The 20,839-nt window shown below is 40.3% G+C and overlaps 1 protein-coding gene across 3 annotated transcripts in view; it reads left to right on the top strand.

Annotated features, from left to right (window-relative positions):
* The window catches only part of LOC147232897 (plasma membrane calcium-transporting ATPase 1-like), a 106,811-nt gene that overhangs the window by 58,918 nt on the left and 27,054 nt on the right, over positions 1 to 20,839 (top strand). For 2 of the 3 annotated variants that reach the window (XM_086150040.1, XM_086150038.1), the window contains exons 3-11: positions 3,217 to 3,414; positions 4,175 to 4,432; positions 5,459 to 5,584; positions 6,051 to 6,176; positions 9,245 to 9,280; positions 16,573 to 16,755; positions 19,468 to 19,682; positions 19,777 to 20,019; positions 20,197 to 20,438. In XM_086150040.1, the coding sequence (XP_086006166.1) occupies positions 3,217 to 3,414; positions 4,175 to 4,432; positions 5,459 to 5,584; positions 6,051 to 6,176; positions 9,245 to 9,280; positions 16,573 to 16,755; positions 19,468 to 19,682; positions 19,777 to 20,019; positions 20,197 to 20,438 (1,627 nt within the window). The remainder of the gene's footprint in view (positions 1 to 3,216; positions 3,415 to 4,174; positions 4,433 to 5,458; positions 5,585 to 6,050; positions 6,177 to 9,244; positions 9,281 to 16,572; positions 16,756 to 19,467; positions 19,683 to 19,776; positions 20,020 to 20,196; positions 20,439 to 20,839) is intronic. The other variant, XM_086150041.1, reaches the window with a different exon arrangement.

Here is a 20,839-nt window from a genome sequence, read left to right as displayed (position 1 = left end):
ATCAGGAGTTTTGTTAGAGATGGACGTGGTGTTTGGAATGAACTCGCGTGGATCGATATGAAGCCTCAGCCCTCAGAGAGCTCTACTTCTTCATTCGGCCTTTTTTATTTGTTGTTGGTCCAAAACCAAATCTCCACCTCATGACAGCTGATCACGTGTCATCGCAGTTTGTTTTCTCTCTCGCCTCATGTCGCGTAAGAACCTCTTGACGTCTTTCCTCTCATCATCGCGCCTCATTTTATCTTCAGGCTTTGCCTCACGACCCTTTTCTCATTTTATCCCATCAAATTAAATCTCATATCAAAGAATGTCTTTACGTTGAATTTAGTCAATGTTTTTTTTTTTTTTTTTTCTCTGATCTCGTTCAGACATTTAAACTCCTCCTAAAATGATCTTTAACCATCTTTACCAATGTCACTCTTTGCTTTGATGTAGTTCTCTTGGAGTCTTTTCAACCACACACACAAACTCCCATATTCCTTAAGTTCAAAGCTTAAAGGTTGCATTGCTCAAAAGCTACTGATGGGGAAAAAAAAAAACTAGTTTTTTCTTAAGTAAAGAAACTGAGACATCTACTTCATCCACAAATTTACCCAGAACGTCGCAGTTTGATATAAACACACTGTTCTGAAAAATAGATTGTGCCGAGAAGTCCTGCTATACAATGACATTACAACTGGATTGGTGAAATGAATTGTGTCCAATTATCATAAAGATTGTGATCATGGGTTATTTTTATATTAATAATGTGGGGGGGTGGGATCGCTTCTCCGTCAAACCATTTCATCTCACATCACCTCGTCAGAATTTACGACACAACCTTGAACAGGAAGAATCTTTTATGGGATTTGATCTGGTTGTTATTTCTGCGGAGAAGAAAGAGTCGGATAGACGAGGAGGAGGGAACTCGTCTCCATCTTCTTAGAAAGAGACTTGTCACTGACAGAATGAAGCTGATTTATTTAAAAAAAAAAAAAAAAAAAATAGGCACGTCTGAGCTGTGGAATTCTGCGCTCTGTTGACGTTGAGATCAAGTTCCTCAGCTCATTTCCAGAAAGTCCACTAAGAATTCACAGCAGAATCCACGCCGATTCCCACAGAGCCAGGCAAAGGAAGTTGAGAGATATTCAGGTTTTGCTAAAAATACCCCCCGTCTCTTTATATGGAGTAGTCAGATATGAGTCACCGCTGGAAAATGACAGTCAGAGCTGTGCAGTCAATAAGTCACAGATGTCGCCGGGTCTTCAGGAAGCTGATAATTCTCGCTTTTCTTTCTGGGTGCAGACAGGAAGAGAAATAAAGCGACTTTACAGTTCAGAGTTGTTTATTTTTGGAGGTGATTCTCCTCGTTGACTTTCAGATTTCAGTGGCCTTGTTTGTCTGTTGTTGGAGCTTCGACCAACAAACGTTTCATCAGCTGGTAAATCCCTTTCCCTCTCTGAATGAGATCTTCTTTACTGTGTCGAGGCTGAGCGTTTTGGCTGCTGGTGTAGCAGCAGATTGTACTTGCTGATGGGGGTGGACGTTTGGGGGGGCCGGGTGGGGGCGTCAGGTCAATACAAGCAGTCGGAGAACCATCAGTAACATAAAAACTCCACTCCCGCGGTTGCCAACTTGTGAGCGAAGAGCCAGCACAAGGGGTCATGGGGTGAATGACAGAAGAAAGAAAATACATCTGATACGAGTAATTAGTCTCTTACAATTTCCCTCTAATCCCTGGAGAATGAAAATGAGCTCATTTGGCCTCTAAAATAATTAAAACCTGCTAAACTGCACATCAGACCGCAGCAGTTCATGAGTCGGCTACGATCAGGGAAATCCCTTTTCCGATCTTTCCCTTAATGTAAAACCCTCGCTCTTTCAAAAACTCTGAATAGGAGGGGGAAAAGTAATGTTTTTGTGGGAAGAAAGAAATATGTTTTGATGATTCACCCAATTAGATACTGAATATAGAAATGCTGCAACAAAACTGGGTCATGTTGCAAAGCTGCTCTTTAAAAATCTTTGTTTTAGGTTGGTTTCAAGAAGAGAGGTTTAGTCAAAGTCCGTGGTTTTTAAGGAACCAAGAACAACACAATGACAATGAGAGGAAGAATAAGAAAATGAAAATCGCAATACTCGGAAAAACCCTTGATTTTAAAAATCACTTTTTGATCAAGACTGACCTTAAGATCTGCATGCTATCGGCTTAAATATACCATGTAATTACCTTAAAATTATCAAACGTCAAAATTAAAAGCACTCAACATCAAAATCAACAATAAATCAACCTGAATAGTAAAAAGCAGTGACAAAAGCCAACCTTTAAAATACAAAATACCAAGGCTTTTTATTCTCAAAAGAAAACTATTTTTGAATAAATTGAAGTTATACTTTGTTACATTATTAATCCTATTTACAAATATCGGATTCAAATAAAATCTATTGTGGTTTTCATGAAAAAAACATACAATGCATGAAATAAATCATCTTGCACTGCTTAACGTATTTAATGGTGTAGTGCAAGGGTCGGCAACCTTTACCTCTCAAAGAGCCATTTGCATCCATTTCCCCACAGTAAAGTAAACACCGAGCCACAGAACCCCTTTGAAATTTAAAATAATTAAACACAGCATATAACGTTTTTTTTTTTTTTTTTTTTGCCTTCATGCTATGTATAAACAAAATATGTGTTGCATGTTTTTAAAATCAATGAACAACTGCAGAGAAAACTTAATTATATTTTTGCACGCAACAAAAAATTTTGAACTCAGAAAAAAGACGTTCGGTTGAAGGTTACTTTTAAGCAGAATACTCATTGTCTATTTGAGTCATTTTTTTTTTTATTAATGAAAAAAATTATCCACCGGCAAGAAACCAAAAATTTTGTCCTTTCTGTGCGCCGTCATCTTCTTACTGGCGCGTGCAGTTGCCCATTAAGAGCGACAAAAATATTCAAATAAATTTTATCTATATGTTATAAGATTGTCATTTTAAATTCCATTTAAAAAAATGAACAAACTAAAATAAAATACGTTTTAATTAAATACTCATTATTTATTTTCAAAAGCCACAGGGAGCCGCGGGTTGCCGACCCTTGGTGTTGTGCTTGTGCTTGTTCTGTGTAGAACCTCACTGATTTCATTGTATTTGTCTGACCTTGTCGGCGTGTTGTGAAAAAACGCATTTAGAAAAATATCGCTCATTGGTGATGGAGATGCTCTTTGGCTTCCACAGGTCTGTCTGGTAACCCTGTTGACCTGGAGAAACGTCACACGGCGTTTGGCAAAAACTTCATCCCCCCCAAAAAGGCCAAGACTTTCCTGCAACTGGTGTGGGAGGCGTTGCAAGATGTTACGCTCATCATCCTGGAGATTGCTGCCATCATCTCCCTGGGTTTGTCCTTCTACCACCCCAAAGGGGGAGACAGTGAAGGTGAGTGCGGCCTGGAGGTTTAACCTTGATGCATGTGGTTTGTTGAGAGATCATCCGATATTTAACTTACTCCTTTTAATTGTTTTTTTCGGTTCTTTCAGGTGATACGTCATGGTTGCTTATCTCTTTAATAGTTAGATCCTTATAGAAAAAATTTAAGGATGTGTCACGTTTTGATTTGAGCCGTAATGCTTTTTTTGTGTCCACACATTTGATCGTGAAAATCTTTTAAAACTGTTTGAAAATGCTTCTAGATTACGCAAAAATCTTCCACATCCAAAAAGGTATCTCGTGCATAAACTCGAATGAGCCTGCAATGGGAACATCGATGTCCTTAGTTGCTGGGGTGGTTCATTCTAACCATTTATATTTTATTTGCGGCTTGCTCTCGACCTTGATTCAAGTTGTATTCAAAGCGCCCGTTCAGACTTTTTAATAACTGGATGTCACTTTAATACTTAAGCCAGTATTTACCTTTGCCAGCCAGCACATTCAAAACTTCTCTGCGTCGGTTGTGGAAGGCAACTACAGATCAACACAGGTTCACCTGTTTCTTCTACTTAACTAAATGGACTAAAAAGCGTTTACAAGCTGTAATGTCGCAGATTTATAAAACGTCGCATCTCTTTACTCTCACGTCCTAACAATATCAGACTATTACTAATCCATCCGTGATGCTTGGGATAAACGTACGAGTGCTTCAATTACGTGATCAGCTCAAACTGCAGTTGGGGTTCAACATGTCATCCTGCTTCTGTAGCTTGCGGAGAGGCGTCAGGCGGCGTGGAGGATGAAGGCGAGGCCCAGGCCGGCTGGATCGAAGGCGCCGCCATCCTGTTCTCCGTCATCATCGTGGTTCTGGTGACAGCCTTCAATGACTGGTCCAAGGAGAAGCAGTTTCGGGGGCTCCAAAGCCGTATCGAGCAGGAGCAAAAGTTCACCGTCATCCGCAAAGGCCAGGTCATCCAGATCCCTGTGGCCGAGATCGTGGTGGGAGACATTGCCCAGATCAAATACGGTACATCCTGAGCGAAATATCAAAACGGTGATCTGAATGTCACTGCCCAAGGAGAGCAAGCCTAAACATAACGGAATGATTGTTTTGTCCTTTTCCGACTGCTCTGCGGTACATGTTGATGGAGGTTCAAGAAACAACACGTTTTTTTAACAGAATCCTTTACATTGCAACTGCGTTCAAGCCGTTTGAAATGAAATGCTTTCATAAACTCTGCTGTCGTCTGCAGCCTATAAATGATGCCGGGCAATAAAATCTGCCTGTTGATGTTGTAGTACATTCCAAAATATGAAAGGATGAAGTTGAGGTCGGAACTTTGTGCCACGTTTAAAAGCCATCCTTTATGTTAAATAGATTTATTGGATGGAATCATAACAGTGAATCATATTCCTATATTTCTATAGGAAAAAAAGAACTTATTTTTTGCAGAACATGATTTAGACAGATTTTAAAGATGAATATCTGCCTTAAGGTGTCAGGCAGCACCAACAAATTTCTCCTGCATGGGGAAACCAACGGTTCTTACTCACAAAATAAAAAAAACAAACTATAACTATAACATTAAGGCAAAGTCAAATCAGGATAAATGGTCAGAACATATCTGCGCTTGTGCACACACGCAAATACAACCACTAAAGAGAACATAACAAAGAGAAGAAAAATAAAGTAATCAATTTCTAGGCAAATAAAACTATGTTTTTAGATTATTATAAAAAGTTTTCAGTTGTAATTATCCCCTCAGATCATTCAGATTTTGTTTAAACTTTTAGCATCAAAGTGCCCAACAATAACTTTGCCATCAACCAGCACACAAGAACCAGCCTGCCGCTCAATTCGCAAAAAGCAGCTCTTCGTCACATTCGTGTTTCTCCTGTTTCTTTGACGCCGCAAGTCAGTGGAAATATCACTTCTCACTCCATTTAAACACTGGAATGTAACTCAACTGCATGGTGCCTAATGTCCAATACTGAGGATATTGAGGTCTGGTGAAAGGGGGAAATATAACCCATCTTACTTCTGTACCCGTAGGAGATCTACTGCCTGCTGATGGGATTCTGATCCAAGGCAATGACCTAAAGATTGATGAGAGCTCTCTGACTGGAGAGTCTGACCAGGTCCGCAAATCATTGGAGAAGGACCCTATGCTCCTGTCAGGTGAGTGTATGAAAATGGTTGCAGGACCTGGACAAACACTGATGATTCTCAAAATTATCACCGTGACACAGACACTTGATTAATTGTTATGAGGCATTACATTTTGCAGCCGCATTAACATTAACTAAACAATTCAGTGAATTGTTTCGCGGAGAGGCTTAAAGCTGGACAAAAGCTGTAAAACCTGTTAATGTATCCACATGCACCTGTGTGCCTCTCCTGCCTCAAAGCATTTAATTACTAAAGTCTTCTCGCAAGTCTGGAACTGAAACCAAAGGCGTTTCAAAGGCAAGCATTGAAATAGTCTGACACCGACTTAATGTAATGGATTCAGGTTGCACAGCCGTGAAAATACAGCCTAAAATTTATAAGTACAAGCTTATGAAGCGAATATTTTCGGTATTAAGCGTATGCCAAGTCTACCCTAATGAACCAAGTTTGGCTGATCTCTGTTTGCGGTCTTCAGGGACCCACGTAATGGAAGGCTCAGGCAGGATGGTGGTGTCGGCCGTCGGCCTCAACTCTCAAACCGGTATCATCTTCACTCTACTCGGCGCCAGCGAGAACGATGAAGAAAAGAAGGTCAAGAAAAGTAAGACACAAGATTAAAAAAAATAGCTCCGACACACATGAAATCACCCGACCGTTAGAGGGACAGTAGGTGTGTGACTGGAAATATTTGCATGTTTTTTTTTTTTTGTTTTTTTTTTAACGAACGGGTGCTGATACGAAGCTCCCCATGTCATACAAGCTGAATCAGCCGGCGTCAGCAGGTTCATCCCATCTTGGCTGAAAACAGCAGAGCGTTTAAGGGTCTTACCGTAGCTCCAATCTGAGCGTCAAATCTTCATTGCTGAATAAATGAGACCACAGCTAATTGATTGTGTGGAGAAATGTGAATTTATGCACATTTTCATCTGCATCAGCATCTGAAGTGCGGGTGTTAGTAGGTGGTTAATCAAGCGGCAGATATTTTCACACTACAGAACACTTGCTGATTTATTTATTTTTTTGTTTGTTTGTTATTTTCACATCAAAGCTCATAAATTAACAGAGTATTTCTTTCAGACTCTAAATTCTGCCGAGTTTGTTACTCAGAGATTATCTGAAGTTGCAGCCTGTCATTGTCTTTGAACAGCAGCCGTCCTGCAAGCGGTTATTTTTAGTTTTAAGTTATTTTCATTTCCTTATGGGAGTTGAAAAAGGCAAAAACCACATCAAGCAACTGCCAACTTTTTTTTTTTTTTTCTTTTTCTAAATATAGGAAGCATTCTCAAATATTCTAATATGACACTTCAAATGTTCACATAAATGGAATAGAGGCCACTGACATGTTTTTTTGTATTCCAGTGTTACATTAATTGAGGGTTTGCTGGTTATAAATATCACAGTATAAATATCCAAGGGGTAGTGTACTGTGCTTTTGTACAGTTCTTCTTGTTTGTTCTTGTCTAATATTGAGAGTTAGTATATCATTAGCGACCACTTCATAACATGGGGTGAAATTACAAACATTGTCGGGGAGAGTCAATGTCAGAGCTCAGGGTAACATGATGCAAAATCATGACATAACCCTGTTACACTGGCAGCCATTAAATGTGCATAATAAACATCTCACTATGGTCTCATTTATTCATGGTAATTTATGGTAATGATCACTTTACTGAGGTATTGATTTATGATGTAATGTTGGTTGAAAATGCGAAACATGCCTTTTTGCTTTTTGCATAGAGTTGCCTTTCGAGGTGGAACCTTTCCAAAAAACGAGTTCAGGGGTTCTATCGCAGAGCAGTTTGATGTAAAGCTACAGGCCTCTGTAGTCGGTCTCGATTACTTTTGATTTGCTTGTGATCATGCTAACACCCTTTTACTCATCCCTTTTCTTTTTTTTTTTAAGTTGGTTTCTGTCTGATCATTTGTTTTCCCGGTTAAAGTTTCAGTTCGTCAGGCATTCATTGTGAATTGGCTGAATGAACCAGCTCAGCGGGGAGAGAGACTCAAAGGTTTAAATACCGGCCTCCAGTCAGGAGTATAAAAAAGAACAAAATGCTAATGATTTCCTAATGAGGAGAACCTTGTTCGCGTTATGTCACAACAAAGATTTTCAGATTCTAACTTTTAGATCCTAATTATATTCTTACAACTAATGGCAAACATAATTGTTAAATCATGTGTAGACCCCTTCCCCCCCCCCCCCAAAAAAAAACTCTTATAAGAAGTGAAGGCCCAAAAAGGAAACCGTAACTCTACTAAATGTTCCACACCTTATGAGTCTGTGATTGCTCACACACACACACACACACACGGGCGCATGCTTTTGCTTGTGTGTGTTAATACATTGTAATTAAAGCTTGAGCCTAATATATTAAAATTGAATAACAGTTTGAGAGATCCCCCAAATTTAGAGGGGACAAAAGGCTTTGGACAAAGGCTAATCTTTGTCTCATTTTGGTGAAACCTCATGTAACTTTATTCCCATTAGGACTTTAGTGTCCAAATCAATACAATTTGGTTGTTATAATCTCCACATTTGAAAACAAGTGAATAAAATCCATTAATGGCTTTCAGTCCCGGGTTTGATTCCCTCCAAAGAGAGGTAATTCACATTTTCCGTCAGCTCTGGTAACAGCAGAATATTCTGTCACACATGATGGCTCTGCACACATGCACAGACACACAAAACACACTGTACACAAGTCACACCTTTTGATATTCTTACTGGCATTAGAGCTTTAAGTGTATTTACACACACACACACACACACACACATACATAAATACACAAAGCACTTTAGTCTTCGCCATCAATCAAAAAACACCTGCTGAATTACAAAGAGCTGTCTGTTTGCATAAGTCTTTTTATTGTCTTCAACCTTGACAGAAGTCCTTTCTCAGTAAAAGCAGTAGGGATCAGAGGCGAGGATCTGTAATATAATGTTCCTTAAATTAATTTAAGGTTGCGGCTGTCAATAAATGTCAGATGTTGCCAGTCTACATTGATTTAAAGGCAAATATTATGCACTCCAGTCAAGTAAACCCAAACCTTGACCTTGAATTATTCACATAAAGATCCCCCAGCTTCTTTCGAACATGGACTAGATCCAAGGAGCTTTGGAGTCGGGGTCAGAAACAATTTAGCTTCAAAACATTTACATAAATATACTTTATCTGGATAGATATATAGCTCAACTGAATACGAGCCTTGTCCTTCATCTAAATTTCAGGGAAATCGAGCAACACTGAACTTCTAACCTCTATAGTAAAATATAGAAAATAAAATACTTGCTCCTGGAAACTGTTGGTTGACGCCAATTGTATCCTCTGAATTGTGGAAAAGTATTAACTTTTTCATCAGTCATAAATTGATCGTTTCAATGCAACCAAACTCAGCTGGTTTTTCTCAGTAGTAGGTCGTGTGTGTGTGTGTGTGTGTGTGTGTGTGTGTGTGTGTCTCTTTCTCTCTCTCTCTCTCTCTCTCTCTCTCTCTCTCTCTCTCTCTCTCTCCTGACTGGTCCATTCCTACCGACAACACGCGCACGACACACACACACCTGTGGGTTTTTATCAGTTTGAGCTTTGTGTTATCCCTCAGTTTGATTTGATCTTATTTTTCCTTTGAGCCATCTTATCAGCATTCCGCCCTCTCTCTCTGTCCGAACAGGTAAAAAACAAGGACCCCCCGAAAATCGCAACAAAGGTAACCCCTCCATTCATCTCCCCCTCCCCCATCCCTCCATCATCTGTTACTCACCCCCTACTCATGCTCCACCCAGAGACAGGAAGGGGGACATCCTGTCCATTTCCCTCTCTCTCTTTCCCCATCTTTCTCTCTCTTGCTGCTGTTAAAAGGGGGGGGATTCTCTCGCCTTGCTTTACCTGTCCAAGGGCGCAACTCTCAACCGTCTGGTCAATGTCTGCAAATCGTCTCCGTCACGGGGCAGCAGTGGAATTATATTCATGCTTGAATGTAGAGCGCAAAGGAGAATTCAGCCTCCAGACTGTAATAAATGTAAATCTACATTTCGCTTCCTGTCACCAACCCATTCGCGTGGCACCTCGTCAGACTCGGAAATCACTGTCTGAGTCTTTATTTTTATTGAGATTTACTGGCAGTAAAACCAAGCAATGATGTCTGGTCTCACTTTAACCTTGTCAATTTACCGCCGCAGACAAACATTGCAAAAATCGAACAGCGCAGCAGAGGTTCACCTGTCGCACAACAATGACGCCCAACCATTAATTTTGGAAACAGCCGCTTCGGTTTGTAAAACTCGATCGCAAGCGGAACCAGATCGGCAAGGACGAAATTGGAAGGAACCAGTAACCTGGTCAAATAATGAGATGCAAATTCACACCAGATTGAAATTTAATATATAACCTCTTTGCTTGGGCTAATCTGATAGCTAATGTACAAATAAGAGCCTGCAGAGTTTCAGAAACCCTATTAAAATCGTTGTCTAACTCGGCCGTTATCACAAATTACTAATCGTAGCCAGATGAATCTTGTTCCATGTGACTCGAGCTGTAGACAGCTGATTGGTGAGTTGTGCAGACGTTTTAAACATTTTGAAATGTTCCCTATTTCTTGGATTGTAATTTGCTCCACTGTGTCCCTATAATGTCACATACACTCCCTTTTCAGATCCTATAATCTAAAATATCAGGTTTGCTTTCTATTACTTTTTACTCATCCCATCATCTTATTTTATACTGAAGAGAAACTGTAAATCCAGACAATCATCAAAAAAAAGGGATTTAGCGAGTAAGTCCTGCGTGTCCGAAATAGAACCTTCAAAAAAGGAATCGAACCCATATCTGGATATTTAAAAACTGTAAAAATTAAAGAAACAAATGTATGCTGATCCTTCGGAAACAGGCTCTAAAATCTTCCAAGGTCACGATTTCTGAAACTCTTCTTGCAAAGCTTGGCCAAGGAGCATCTGGCCAGGATAAGTAAAATTTGTTTTAGGTGACATCAGCGGAGAGGAGATGCTTCTCCGGCATCACTCAATGACAGGAGAGCAAAGAACAGAGCAGGAGTTTCTCTTCGATTTAAAATATGTTTTTGCTAGGCTCCTAACAGGTTTACACTGTCCAATGACAAAAGGTGATAGGCAGATTTGGAGTCAACAGCTAAGGATATTGAAAGTGCTTCCTATTTTCCATCCTGTTTCCAAAGACAACCTTCCAGATGGTCCAATGTGACAAACCATCTGGCACATCAGTTAGTTACAGTTTTGCTTTTTTTTTTTTTTTTTTTTTTTTTGAAGAAGCAACAGTTTAGTTACCTACAGATGGTCCGCCAGGAGTTAATAGGGTCCTTAACTAGATAACAAAATTGCTGTCCATTAAAAGACACATTAACATCAGTAGACTAATTTAAAAATGGCTAGATATGGAAAAGGTCTGAAATTTCAAGGTCATGTTCAATGACTCGACGTCTAAGAATGTAGGTAGAAGGCGACATTTAAATGCATTTGTTCGCAAAATATACTCATTAATGAATCCTTGGAAAGAAATTACTGTACAATCTATTACTGATAATTCTATATGAATAAAATCACAGTTATATCGCACGCTATCCTTGAAAGTCAAACATAATTCCACTGTTGGCCATAGGGACAGAGCAATCTAATAGATTCGTCTAAGCCATCCGGTCTTCTTGATGTGTGACGCTGTGTTGAAATTAAGCCCACCCTCAGTGCCTTTAAATATTGGATTTACTGCGTGTGTGCATGTGCGTGTGTGTGTGTGTGTGTGGGTGTGTGTGTTTCTTTATGTCATCCCTTCAATCTCCACAACCAACTTGCCAACCATCCTATGTGTTCTGTGCGAATCAACACGTCCGACTTCCTTTACAAGCTGTCCCAACACACACACACACACACACACACACACACACACACATACATGTACACATACACACACAGTTCCCCTCTTGCCGACCTCCTATAGTTTGAGCATCTGCTGCATGCAGAATGCTGCTTTTTCAGGAACACCCGCCCCACCCCCTGCATACACACAACATTTCTCACACTTTGTCACGCAGAAATGATTTCCAGATCTATAGGTAATGGCAAATACCAATAAGAACAAAATACTCAAAATCTGACCGCATCCCCTTGGATGCATCCAGTTTTTTGCAGCATCCCGTCCTCCCGGAGAATTCCTTCCAGCTCTGCGGCGGCTATTTGGATCCTTTTTAGACTTTTTTAGGCCGATTTGCGATGACAGCCTCAGCATCAACCTTCTCCAGCAGCAGCAGGCAGCTGTCTGCTTGTGTTATGATGTGGGAGCAGGCAGCTGTTAGCACATTCTAATATATCTGTCAGGCTCAGGATGGAGTTCCCTTGCCCCCTAACGGTTCAAGTACGTATACATTTAGCTTTAAAGTAAACCCCTTTGGTGGAAACCAAAGTTTTTTCGATGCTGCAGGTACTTCAGCGTCAAATCTCACAGGGATGCCAGCTGCCATGTTGAAAAAAACAAAAAATCCTGTATATACAGTACATTTGAAAAACATTCTGCTATGACTGATATATTAGAAAAAAATGAAATGAGACTCAACTGCAGCCCAAATAAAGACAAACACTGATAGCGACATGTTTGATTCCAGTTTTTCAACAGTAGACCTTTATTTAATGGTAAAAGTAACTGAAAATGATCTCCTTTAAAGGGAGGAATTTATAGGAATCCTTTATAGGAATCCTGATATTTAATAACTGATAAGGAACCTCATGACAACTAGCATGGGGAAACATCCGGTTCAGTTTCCCTTCATACATTTCAACACATCTGTTACATTCTGATGAATGGGACCGTTTGTTCGATTCCATGAAAACACACAAACCAGTTCAGTCAAAGCTGTTATGTTGTTGTTTGTGTGTATGTTGATGGTTAGTTTGCCTTTTTTTTTTTTTTTTTTTTGGATGTTTTTCGGCTGAAGCAAGGCTATCGGTGTGTGTGGGAGTTGCACCCTTGCAGTATTTGTGGGCTGTTGTCAATTCTGTTTGTGTATTTTGCCGTTTCTTTCTTTTTTTTTTGTTCTTTGATCCCTCTCACCGATGCCTCCTTGCAGGGTGTCGCTCAGGACTTCATGTTGTCTTGTAATCACTGTTTGACTCTTTCCCTCCTCTCCGTGATTTACTTTCTTGCTGAAGCCTCCTGCAGCCTCCACAGCTCTGCAGCCTCCTCTACCTCTTCCTGTCTCTCTTGTCATGGTTCTGCATTGCTGTTCTCCTTCATTTTACCGGGCAATCCTTTAATTTTTGTCTCCTGTATGTTGACTTGCTTTATTTTTTTTTATCTGTTTATTTACTTATTTATTTATATGATTGTCAAAAACCCCCCTCCGCTCCCCTGCCCCATCCCCTCTGCTCGATATGCGTTTTCCCCATGGTTCAGTGCTGCGCTTGTTTTATAGTTCTGTGGTTAGTCTTTGGGTCTCAATCCTGTTCGTGTAAAGTTGTGTCAGTTAGTTTCATGTTGTGGCTTGTCTTCAGAGTGGACCATATGCATAAAGCTCCACAGCTTCCTGGTTTGACATTATCGCATCCCCACATCCACGATGTTTGAATGTATGGTTTAGGTCATGCTGTCCACAAAATGTCTCCTTTTTGGATATTTCTATATGGGGAGCTTCTCATTATCAAACTGTTTTGGTTCATAATGTTCTTTGTGTTTAAAAAAAAAAAAAAAAAAAAAAACATCAATGCAACTTAAAATACACTCCTGTTTTTTTTCTCAAGTATGAACACAGTCGGTTAGAATGAAATGTTTGTCATCTTACCTCATATTTTTGAGAGATGTTAGGCCTTATGTAAGCTGTTCTGTATTTTCTTTTCAAAGCTTCAACATTTGGTATTATTTTATCCCAATGATTGTTTCAAGTGACATTATGCGGCCTTTACCAACTGTAAATTTCTAGTTTATCTTGATTTGTGCCTCTTCCTTAACAGGTGCTGATTGGATAGTATTGATCATTAAGATATTCTATAGACCAAAGTAACAAGAGGAGCGGATGTGCAGTAAAAAGTTTATGATTGGATTCCAAATATATGCTGAGTATTTTCCGCCCTTTGTCATTGAGAGGTCAAAGAACCCCCACCCCGGAGATTCACAGCAACAATCGTAGATTAATAAAATACCTACATACTGCTCACGAGGCATAATCCAGCTCTTGGCAAAAACAATCTTTCTAACTGACTTAATTATTCAACATCAGAAATGCTGAAATGCGATGTTACAGAGCTTTATCGGTGAACTCATGAAATTTTTGTGAACTTTAGATTGGACATCCAGTTTAGATAGTGTGTAAACAAGTGTTTTCTTTCCCAAGCTAGCAGGGTTGGTTTACGTGAAACCACCTGCAATACTCGTGAACATGATACTTCACGTTTTGTTATATCGTTCCTATCTGTGTTTTGCCCACATCGGGAAAGACAAAAGATACATGTAGATATCTCATTGAACAGGCTTGACCATGATTTAGAAAATCTGTGATTGAGTTTTGAAACCTTCTATTATGTTGCGTTGGAAATTGTTTTTCACCGGTGGTTCTTACATGAGGCTTCATCTGTGAGTTAGTCTTAAGTTTGTCCTTCTGAAGCTACTACTTCTGAAAAGAGAAACTCCGTAGCAAACAAAACACGATTTCGTTATTATTGTAATTGCCCATTTCATCTTTTGACTTCTATAATTAGAAGTCATTTGATTTTTGAAAGCAGCAAAATGGATCCCAGATAGATGTTCAATTCTGTTATTTTTACAATTATTCTGATTACTTTTTTTAACAAATCTATAACCCAGACGTAGCTTTTCTTAGATAATTTATATTTTCTGGTCATCCAGGAATCAAAACCTGCTTTATGTCTATGGTCTGTTGGAACGTTGGTTTCAGATGGTATGGATATTGTCCGTGTCTGTCTGATCTAGCGGCATCTAGTGGTGAAAGTACATATTGTGACCAACTTAATACCCCCCCCCCACCCACCTTTTCCGGTCATGTAGTGGAATCGGAAGTGGCCTGCAGGCCACATTAAACATCCGGGAGGAAACAGGCATCATCAGGGCCATTAAGGATGCATTTGGGAAATCCACACCCATATTAACTGTTATTTTCTGCCTCTCAAAGTTCTACATAGCTGCCTACAAAAATTCAATTCTCTGTACTTCATTATAATTAGCCTTTTCGATGTTTTCGATAACTCTTTTACAATTAAAAATGATGATCCCTTATCACTGAAAAAAAAAGGACCATAGCGTCTCATCTTCCAACGGGCACATTTAGCTCACACAAAATGTCACTTCTACTCAAAGGCAGGAAAGGCAAAAACGGCGCGTTCAGATTATCCCTTCATAGCAGGAGAGAGATGTCGGTACACTATAGAGCAGTTGTCCCCAACCTTTTTATCGCCGCGGACCGGTCGACGATTGTACCGCGGACCGAGGGGATTGTTCATATTGCAACTAAAATAATCCACCTTTTCCCCTTCGAAAAGAAACATTCCGTTTTTACTCATTTTGCAAGCTTGTGGGTTACATTTTAGCCGCTCAAGTGACCGAGATGTAACCATGATTCCGGTCATTTTTCAAAATAAAAGATTTTTCAAAATAAAAGCTTGTTCAGACTCAGATACTGAATCCGACGGAAATAATTGATTATTTCTTGTGCAGACCGGTACCAATTGATCCACGGACTGGTACCGGTCTGCGGCCCAGGGGGTTGGGAACCACTGTTATAGAGGACTCTTGGGTTAGATCTGCCCAAACTCATTTAAATATGACAAACACACGCTTTATTTTTGGAAAAAAAAGGATGTCAAAAATAATTACAAATGTAATTCAGTTACTGTCAATAGATCCTTCTAAATCCCACATTGCTTTAGCTAATAGACAACCTTTTTAGACTTTGTGCTCAAATATCGCATTAGGCCAATGTGGTAGAATTTCAAAAGAAAATGTTTCTTTCAGCGAGTTTTGTCAGGTCAGCGCTCCACCAGGACAAACTGAAAACATCTAAACTCATCAGTGCATCAGATCAGTGTAGATCTGTTGTCATCACCTGCTCAAATTTCTTTGATATTGAAATATAACAAAACAGCCGCAGACACAGGAAACACAGCTGAATTCACCGCGAGCCCTTCAGCTGAGATCAAACACATGGAAAAAAAAAAAAAAAAAAAAAAAAGCCTCGATGTTGAGCACTGAAGTCCAAAAAGGATCCCAGCTGATGAAGTGAAATGCAAACACTGAGTTTGTTTATGCAAATGAGGAGCAGAGCCACTGAGCAGGAAAGCAGATGCCATGTAGGACTCCAGATTTCAGTCTGTCTCCGAACTGAGCTCTAATATGTAGCAAACAACGTGTTTATGTGTGTCTGTGAGTGATGTGAGTGTTTGTGCGGTGCGTGTCAGTGTGTCTGCGTGTGTTTTTCCCGTTAAGCCCTCTCCGTTGTCTGTTCTGTCTGCTGCTCCTCATTATGAATTGCTGCTCGTAGCTCGTCTGTGGCTCCAAAGCTACTCGGACCTTTTCATGACTGTTCTGATGAAATGCTACTTTCTACATTCAATCATAGGGTCACCATGTCAGTGGTAAAGGGTCAGAGGAAAACCCGTGCTTTCAGATTTCACATCAACTGAATCTGTAACGTTTTCTGTGTCTCTCTACCCTTCATCCTCAAACCACTCCTGAAACCTCCTTCCTTCCTGTTTCGTAATTATTATTTATTGATTTAATTCATTCACCTTTTGTCAACCTGTCTTCCCTTCCCTCATCCCTGCACCCCCCCCATCCCGACTGAAACGTCCTCCACTCCCCTCTTTACTCTCTTAATCTTTCCCTTTCCCAAACCTCTCCTAAATCTTCTTGTCATCTTATCACTCACATTACGGCATCCTACCCTCCCTCTCCTCACCCAATGTTCCTTCCCCCCTCCCCACCCCCCCACTTACCATCCAACGACCACCTTATCCCCCCTTCCTTCTCCAGCCAAGACGCAGGACGGCATCGCCCTTGAGATCCAGCCACTGAAGAGCGAGGATGCAGCCGAGTCGGAGGAGAAGGAGGAGAAGGAGGAGGTCAAAGCGGTGAAGAAGGTTAATGTGACCAAGAAGGAGAAGTCTGTGCTGCAGGGCAAATTGACCAGGCTGGCTGTTCAGATCGGAAAAGCCGGTGAGGGACACGCACACACACACACAAACAAATAAATATGCATGTACGCACATAAACTCACAGAACAAATAGGGGAATTGATCGGAAAGGCTGATTTCATAGTTTTGCATGTCATTAACACCATCAGATCAGGTGATGCAATGTGTTGTGTGACATGCAGACAGGTGTGTCAGGTTCTGTGACACAACATAGCATTTCCACGCACTCGTTTTCACACCAATCGCATTTTCCGCTCTGAGTAATACGCTGTATTTCAGTGATTTCGCTAAAAGTAATTCAGTTTAATATTCATGAGCGTCGGCTTCAAAATGATCCGCTCCCTCGGCGCCGGCATAATTTTCAGGTAAGAATGGAGGCTCAATACAGGGGCAGGAGAGCTTCACCAACACATGCCAGAGAAATTGTAATTGCAGTGCTTCCCACCCACCCCCACTGTCCTTCAAAATCTGTGCCTTTTGACATCAGTTTTCCCCGAAGCAGACATTCTCACTCGCTCATGCCTGCGGACAGTTTCATTGTTGAGCAGGTCCTTCGGGACGCCGCTCTCTGGCATGCTGTGGACACAACTGATTCATAGTATTTATGAGGAAATGTGAACAGTCTCGGGATTCCGGTTTGGCCAAGGCTCCTACAATTCTTTCTTCCTCACATCAGTTTACTTTATGCTGACAGTCATGCCAAAGTTCTGCAACGTAGGCAAGAACTCGTTCATTTCGGTCCGCGGGTCATGGCCGAATCATCTGCAAAGAGTATGTCCTAGTAATCGTCTGACAGACAGATTTTTTTTTTTATATATTTTCACCAAAAGAGATCAAACCGCCTCCTATCTGATTTTGCATGAACATAGATCTCCTCCTCCAGGAGTTAAGTACTTAATGTACTTGTATATCAGCCCAGAAAGTCAAGTGAAGATGTGGACAAAGCCAAGTCCTCAAATCTCTACTTGTTATTCATGGCACCACTGAAGATATATGATATCTTCTGACCCCAATATCTATAACAAGATATAGGGGTCGCCTGGCATAGGGGGTAGTGCGATCGGAATTGGAACCTTGGAATAGAACATTCCCGGTTTGATTCTGGGCTCCTCCTCGTATTTTGAAGTGTTGTCTAGCAAGACACTGAACCCCTAACTGCTCCCCTGGCGCAGCGAGATGGCTACCAACTGCTCATGGTTCATCCATGATGGGTTAAATGCAGAGAGTAATTACCCGCAAGGGACTAATAAAGGACAATAGGAAAAAAAGAAAAAAAAAATATATATATACATATATATATATATATATATATATATATATATATATATATATATATATATATATTTATTTTATTTTTTTTTAAATATTTTTTTTTCCATCATATATATATATATATATATATATGTATATATATAATTTTTTTCTAATATAAAAATCTATTAGCTCCTTGCTTAATTTCTCCAAAAAGTATCTCTACAGATATATTACCATGGAAATTCAAAATGACATCTTAAACCATATTTCAGAGTTATAAATATTTTTGGTCTTTCGATGCCGATGGACCGTTTCAATAAAGCGTTTATACTTCTTTTTTTTTACAGCTCAACTCACAGATGTAAAACTGATAAACGTCTGCAAAACATAATTCCCAGGAATATTGTTCTTCTTTAATTGCACACAAGTGATCAAGCAGTGAGTGAGAAGCTGAGGGGCCAGACTGCACTTAATTTTATTGAATAGATGTTTTTTATTGGGAACATGATCCATTCCGGAATTGAAGGCATTTTCAGTGTCATTTCAATTAACCTTAATACACTTCTAGGACAAACGGGAGGGGGGGGGGCTCTAACTGCCTTCAGTAATCAACAGCTTCTCATTCACGAGAGAAATAAAATTTGTACTGAAACACTTTGAGCAGGTGAATTTAATGAGATGAAGCAGAAAAGCTCATTCAGTAGCTTTTTGGATTTCAGTCATGCCCTGCATGTTCTAACACATCGTATTGTACAATATGCATTTGCCTATTTGATCCATGTACTGTGCATTCACTTGCTTGCAGAGAATACATCAAACATTCGTGTATGTGTTCTCTGGGCCTGCGATTCTACTCTCTAGGCTCAAAAAATAAAAGATATGAACTTGAGTTGAATGACAGTCTCAAAATGCTTTTAGGTGTGAATGTCAGTCTTTAGTGGCCTGTTCCTCCATCCCTACCTGTCTAGGGTGGAATTGTTTAATATTCAAAGAAATTGCCTCAAACTTCCCAAGACCCCATGTGGAATAAATAGGACAGAAAATGGAAGAACGTGTTCATTTTATTCGAGCGCGTGTGTCCACTCGGATAATTTTGCATCAAAATTTGCCATTGAAGGGATTCAATTCATGTCAAAATAGTGTTTTGGAAAACTAAACAGAAACCAGGGCACCTCGAAAATCGCCCTCCCAATTATTTAGTCACAGTCCATGAATGCCTGTCAGACATGAGATGGGGGGATTACAACAAGAAGTATTATCCAAAAGGTGCTTTTGGCAGCTACTCTATTAGTCAATATTTAAGCTGAAATTGAATAAGTCAGAGTGCCAAATGGTTTCTGGAGAGCTTCCTCACTTAAATCAAGAATTCAGGGGCAGATGGTTTCATATGTCCTTCAGATTGTTCGGGCCTCTGAGACACTATTGATTTCAGCCTCTGTAACTGACATGGAGTTGACTGACTTATCTCTGTTCTTCCCAGGCCTTATCATGTCCGCTGTGACCGTCATCATCCTCATCCTCTACTTTGTGATTGACACATTTGGGATCCAGGGTCGGACCTGGGTGGCCATGTGCACCCCCATCTACATCCAGTACTTTGTCAAGTTCTTCATCATCGGCGTGACAGTGCTGGTGGTGGCTGTTCCTGAGGGGCTGCCGCTCGCTGTGACCATCTCCCTGGCCTACTCCGTGAAGGTACACGGAGGCAAATGGGATGTGGTGGGAAAGCAAAAAAAAAAAATAAGAATAAAAAGCCTCATCTCAAAATTTCTTAATTTCTTTCCCTTAGAAAATGATGAAGGATAACAACCTGGTGCGTCATCTGGACGCCTGTGAGACCATGGGTAATGCCACGGCTATTTGTTCAGATAAGACAGGCACATTGACCATGAACCGCATGACGGTGGTGCAGGCGTATATTGGCGACATGCATTACAAGACCGTCCCGGAACCCGATGTCATCAAACCAGAGACGCTAGAAGTATTGGTCAACAGCATATCCATCAACTCAGCGTATACCACCAAGATCCTGGTAAGAAGTCAGAGATTTAAAAGGAGCTTGTTGTTGCAATAGAGCCCAGGAAGAGAAACTAGATGGTCAGATTTGAAGGAAAGTCAGAGGAAGTTTATATTTATAACAGGACAGTTGAACACTGTGATCTCACAGTTTAGCTCCCTTATAATAAACAAATCTTTTGTCACCTCTCAGCCTCCAGAGAAGGAAGGCGGCCTGCCCCGCCACGTGGGCAACAAAACAGAGTGTGCTTTACTTGGACTTGTGTTGGAGCTCAAGAGGGACTATCAGCCAATTCGAGAGGAGGTGCCCGAGGAGAAACTCTACAAGGTTTACACCTTTAACTCTTCCCGTAAATCCATGAGCACGGTGCTGAAGAACGCAGACGGAGGCTTCCGCATGTACAGCAAGGGAGCATCAGAGATCGTCCTGAGGAAGTAAGAGAAAAGATCTTATTCGCCACAAATAGCTTGAAGGTACCTTTTGACTAAACTGCACTAAAAAAGAAATACCTCGTCCACATACATATTCCATTGAAATGAGGGCAAAGATTTTGCGGACTGAAATAAGTCCTCCCCTGACCCAATGAGTTCAATGGAAATAGATCTTTGATGTAATTCGGTGCTTTGCAAAGCTCTGATACTTGCAAACAACGTAAATAATATATTGTGTTCTTTTGTTCAATGTTAAATGTCTCTAACCTAAAGTTTCAGGGTCCTATCTATTTCTATGCAGTATGTCAATATTTGTGACCCAATTTGAGATCATGTTAACTTATTAAATTAAATGATAGGAATCATGGGAAAATATAAAAAGTAAATAACCAGTGTCTTACCAT

Source organism: Fistularia commersonii, chromosome 7 (genome assembly GCF_037954325.1).
Source record: "Fistularia commersonii isolate RoL2024-O1a breed Wild chromosome 7, RoL_Fcom_v1.0, whole genome shotgun sequence".
In the NCBI taxonomy this organism is placed as follows: Eukaryota; Metazoa; Chordata; class Actinopteri; order Syngnathiformes; family Fistulariidae; genus Fistularia; species Fistularia commersonii.
Note: the sequence above shows the minus strand (reverse complement) of the source record. Positions and strands in the feature narration are given on the sequence as shown.